The sequence below is a fragment of the Odontesthes bonariensis genome, chromosome 1 (assembly GCF_027942865.1).
Source record: "Odontesthes bonariensis isolate fOdoBon6 chromosome 1, fOdoBon6.hap1, whole genome shotgun sequence".
NCBI classification, from domain to species: Eukaryota; Metazoa; Chordata; class Actinopteri; order Atheriniformes; family Atherinopsidae; genus Odontesthes; species Odontesthes bonariensis.
In genome coordinates, this window is record NC_134506.1 from 3,331,957 (window position 1) to 3,337,207 (window position 5,251).

The 5,251-nt window shown below is 39.3% G+C and overlaps 1 protein-coding gene across 1 annotated transcript; it reads right to left on the bottom strand.

Moving 5' to 3' along the window:
• Nucleotides 1-232: 232 nt before the first annotated feature.
• Nucleotides 233-3,842, bottom strand: uqcrfs1 (ubiquinol-cytochrome c reductase, Rieske iron-sulfur polypeptide 1). The gene is made up of 2 exons (XM_075470024.1): nucleotides 3,588-3,842; nucleotides 233-1,228 (listed from the first exon to the last, which is right to left on the bottom strand). Exons 1-2 carry the CDS (start codon nucleotides 3,796-3,798, stop codon nucleotides 618-620), a joined length of 822 nt encoding a protein of 273 aa, XP_075326139.1. The 5' UTR covers nucleotides 3,799-3,842; the 3' UTR covers nucleotides 233-617.
• Between the last annotated feature and the right edge of the window lie 1,409 nt (nucleotides 3,843-5,251).

Below are 5,251 nucleotides of genomic sequence, written 5' to 3' on the forward strand. Positions count from 1 at the left end.
TCACTTCATATACCGTCGGATCTACTGCAGATCACAGACTGCCGGTTACTCCTCCAGTGCCTGAGAATGGCCTCCATGTTCTCATGGAGGACCTCATCAACAGAAACAGAACAGAAGAGATAAAATCATAAATCTGAACTGGCGTTTTCATGTAATCTGGATAAAACTACTTATTTGACAGTTTTAGACAACGTACATCTCTTAAAACAAAGAAAGCTCAACAGACTTCTGGTTTTCAAATAAAATAGAAATCTTTATTGACTACACCGGAAAACAACATGTGTTCTATGATAATTAGATGGACTATAAATTAAGATAAACAGGTGCTTTTCTGTCAAATTCACGTAATATTCAAGAGGGGATGGTGCTTGAAGTATCCATCGATTTAACTTTAGATGATCTGTAATCAGTCATTTCAAAGCCCAGGTTAATCACGGTTTGCTCTCATTTGGAAGGCAGTTGTTTGACATGAAATAAAAAAGGTTTTTAAGGCCTTCCCTGTCACCGGCTAGGACTACCCACAGATCGCTGATGTGAACCCTCAACATGTCCTCATGGTCCTGAACACACCTTCAGCACACTTCTGTGAGACCAGAGTATATTCTGGTGGAAGCTGTTTATCCAACGATCACTGTGTCTTCATCTGGAAATTCATAAAAGGGGACCTCCAGGTTGAGGGGGGCGGGGCCTTTCCTGATGCGACCCGAAGCATCATAGTGGGACCCGTGACACGGGCAGTAGTAGCCTCCATAGTCGCCAGCATTGGCAATGGGGACGCAGCCCAGATGTGTACACACTCCAAGAACGATGACCCAGCTGGGGTTGACAGCCCGGTCCTTGTCGTGCTGAGGGTCTCTCAGCTCCGCGAGGTCGACAGCAGCCTCGGTAGCGATCTCCTTCTCAGTGCGGTGACGGACAAACAACGGTTTACCTCGCCACTTGAAGGTCATGTTCTTGCCTTCAGGGATGTCACTCAGCTTGATTTCAATCTGGGACATAGCCAGGACATCAGCTGATGCACTCATGGAGGAAACAAACTGAGTGACCACCGTTTTGGCAGAGTAGACCCCCACTACAGCTGTGGCCCCAGTGACCAGATAAGAGAAGGTTCTCCTGGATTCACTACTATCTTGGGATGACTTGTTGGGGTCAAGCACCTCTTGGCGCCTGTAGTCAGAGAAATCTGGTACCCTGATGTCTGTGTGGGCAAATCTGACTCCTGCACAGCCTGCAAAAACAATTTATTACGAGTTAAAATCAAGAAGAACCAACATGAACAGGATCCACACAGATCACAACACATTCTAATATTACAATCTTCAGCTGATAAAAATCATTCAATCAAAGAAACATCAACATCATCAGTCTTTAGACCTTGAAGAGTTTGGTCAGATGGAATGCAAACAGAACAACTCACTGCCTTTAAACTCATTTTGCACAGAATGATGACACAACTATCCCTGTGTGCAAAGAATCACGTCTCTCACACATTTAAATACAATTTAATGTCGCACAATATGGGGATGGCAGTCACGCACATGCAATGTCAAATAGGGTACGTTTTGACATAATATAATACACGCAGGAAATCAGGTCAATTAATTTGTGAGTTGCGCAGCAGAGTTTGCCAAAGCTTCCTGGCCAATCCCAAACAGCTTATTCTGCTATTGACTCCTGTTGTGTCGTTTACTGGACTGGGAAACTGAAGGCTGAGGAAATGAGACATACTGCAAATTTAACAATTTATGTACTCAAGAAACAGGAGCCTGAGTAGCACGTGGAAGAGAAGATTTGGCAAGTTTTTCATGGGTGCAACCCAAATGCACTTTCCTTACAAATGTGGAGTCATTAAGGCGAGACACGGCAGGCAAAAACAGTGATTTTTCATGCAGTGTTCAATTTTGAGATTTTGGGCCAGTCTACTCCTTCAACATGTGTTCTTTCAACCTGCTATGAAGAAAACGTTGAAAACATAAATTAAAATGTTTATTTTATTACATTTTGTTTACTCGCGGCAGTACGTTTCGCCCGAATTTATCAAAAAGTTAGCATTCCAACGCGCCATGCCGAGCTTCGCCAGTTTACTGAAGTCTGTCATGACCGGTATCGTTGGAAAGCTCTGAGTCTCCTGCACAATGATATGAAACCCAAATAACAGCACTTCCTTTCTATCAGTAACCAATCGTGAATGTCTAAAGGCGGATTTATAGCTAATGACGAAATCTCATTGGCTGCTGCTCGTTTCTGCTAACGTGATTCGCTCAGACGCATCACGTGGACGACTCTGACGCTCCGAAAATGCCCCAAAACACCACAACTTTCAAAGAAAAATATATTTTATTGTATTTTATTGAGCTTGTATTCTTTATTAAGATTATTTTATTCAATATTAGTATTACTAAGGGCCTGAGCATATTCTGTTTTTGAGCAATTGTTTCCAATACAAATGTATTGAATTCCCCTATTTGAGTCTTTAAATGCAGTTTTCTCAAAATCATTTTTTTGTATTTTTCCAGTATCAATAAGTCAATCTATGGAGCACCTACTAACACCAAACTTTCCAGGTATACACTTACCAGTATTCTGAAGATATTTACAGAAGGATTTGTTAATAAATCATTCCTGGCCTGATTTATGTGACATTATAATAAAAAAAATATGGCAAAAATCGATGTTTTTTAGGCTATGGACAGTACATTTTGATTTCCTAGGAAATTAAAGCAGATATCCTAAATTCCTTCTGTAATTTTCTTTTCATTTTGTGAGTAAACAAAAATGAAAAAAGAATTTTGCATCTGGCTTTATCATATATTCAGATCTATCTTCCAGAAATATATGCAAATTTGAACATATTTAATGAGATAATGCCTAATTTGCATAATTAAACATACAAATTTCTAAAACTTTTGTATGTAATACTTTTTTTTTTTCATACTTGTATAAGTAATCAACTGAGGAAGTTTCATGGTGATATCTATTATTCTAAAATATTACCCTATTCACCTGTAGTGTCTCGCCTTAATAGGGAAATAAACTGGCTGTCCTAAAGTATAAGATTTACTGCCAGGAAGCATTGTTATCACAAACAAATAATCGACCACACACCGATTTCATTACTTTTTGTAAGTATTTGCTTCTTGTTCACGCTGTAGTCTTTACACAGAAGACAGAAAGTAGCTGGATGATGGGACGACGAAAGCACTAGAACACTGCTAATACGACTGTTACAGATACTGGTGTTTACAAGCTCTTCAAAAATAAAGCCTTTTGTCGCTCATTTTCCGTCCCATAGAGACGGTGTCACTCTCTTTCACACACGAAATGAGTATTTTTTACCTCAAGTTACCCTCTACGTGTAGCCGCTCTTTAGCGCCCAAGCTAACCGGTAGCGAACCAAGAACCTGAGAGAGCCGGCTACTAAGGTTAGCTAACCCTGACCAAATAACTGGGTGAAAGTTAACAACATGCGACGAGACACCACTTTAGTATACTGCAATACATTTTTACTAGTCTAATTAATAGTCTCAATGCACATTTTAAGACAACGTAGTTAGTTAAGCAGACCACCAGTCAATGACAAGACTCACCGTTGATGCTAACTGTTACAACAGGCCCCGTCTTTGGGCTTTGACCATGTAGCGATTCACGGCACAGAAAGGTTTTTTTCGGGTTCATCAAAATTTTTTCTCCCTTCACAACAACCCCAGGTACCAGAGCTTTCAGTGGCCCTGCGACTGCAAAAGCTGTAGCCTGCATGTAAGGGTAAAATGCCCCTGACCGGGCAGCTAGAGACATCATGTTTAACCGCTGATACTGACGACGACCTTGTGAATCTCCACTGCGCATGCCACGACTTGACGTAAATCAATAATCACGTGGTATACATTACGTAATAGCAACTAAAGGTGCACTGAATACGAAAGGCCATATTCTGTTCTGCCAACGACATCAATAAGCAATATTTTTTTCTTTTCTTTATTGAAAACCACAATGTTACAACAACAACAACAATCTACATTGCAATACAAAACGTGAATTCTCAATATACAAGTGCTTATATCAATATATAGGCAATAAGAAAGAAGAAAGAGAGAGGAAAGAAGAAGAAGAGAGAGCATGCTTTCTGAGTTGCCAGGGGGGTTCAGGGTTCATCAATTATCTTCAATGAGGAACATGTTTCAATAGTTCTTATGGCTTTGGGTTTCTTTGAGTTCTTGATTGAAAGGATGTACTGTTTAAATGTATTATAAAATTATATAAAGCTTGGCTTCTTCCCTGAGTACTTGCAACAATGAATATAAAATTTAGAAAGTATAATCAAAAGGTTAATCAGGTACAATACATCACTTTTGATTTGGCTGTTCTTGTGTATACCAAACAGTACATCCTTCCAGAAAATAACAAAGTTTTCCACAATATTATTAACAATCAATAAGCAATATTTAACATCAAGTGTCGGAGCAGTATGACGTGTTGCTCGATGTAGCCTAAACTCTGACTTCATAGGGAGGGACTTTGGTAATATACTAGGTTTGTTGATGTGCTGCCCGATCTTTCATACCTGGGCTTTGCGTATTTTTCATTCTTTTTACAGTTGTTAGTGTGACGAGCGAGCAGAGAGATAGAGCCGAGCGCGAGCAGAGCATAAATCTTTCTTTCTTTATCTAAATCTATTTTATGTTCTGCAAATAATTTATAGTCCACATTCAGAAGTGTGATGGGTCTCCAATTATCTATACATAAAGGGTCTTGGTTTGGTTTTGGTATTAAAGGCTGATTTATGGTCGCCTACGGAGAACTTCGAAAGGACGGAGAGCCGCTCTCCGTGACTACGGAGAAGCATACTGAGGCCTTCAGGCTAATTAAACCTTGTTTCAAAGTTGATGCCATTTCACTGGTTGTAATACAATCCTTATACATATTCAAAAGTGGAGTTTCAATAATATCCCAAAAAGTTTTATCAAATAAAAGCCAATAAACCGTCGATCCACAGAGATTTCCGGGTTTTCGTGTGTTTCAAAGCTTCAATGAGTTCCACATTCCAGATATCACAATGTTGTTTAAAGTCTTCTGAGATCATTGGGATAGAATCCTTAATACTGTCTAAGAATTTTTCACAGTGTTCAGGTTCATATTTAGATTTATACAGTTTTTCATAAAAAGCACAAATATGTTCTGCTATTTCTTTGGGATTATAGAAGAGCAGAGGAGTTATGTCGCTAATGTTAGCGTGCTTTAATTTAATGTTAGC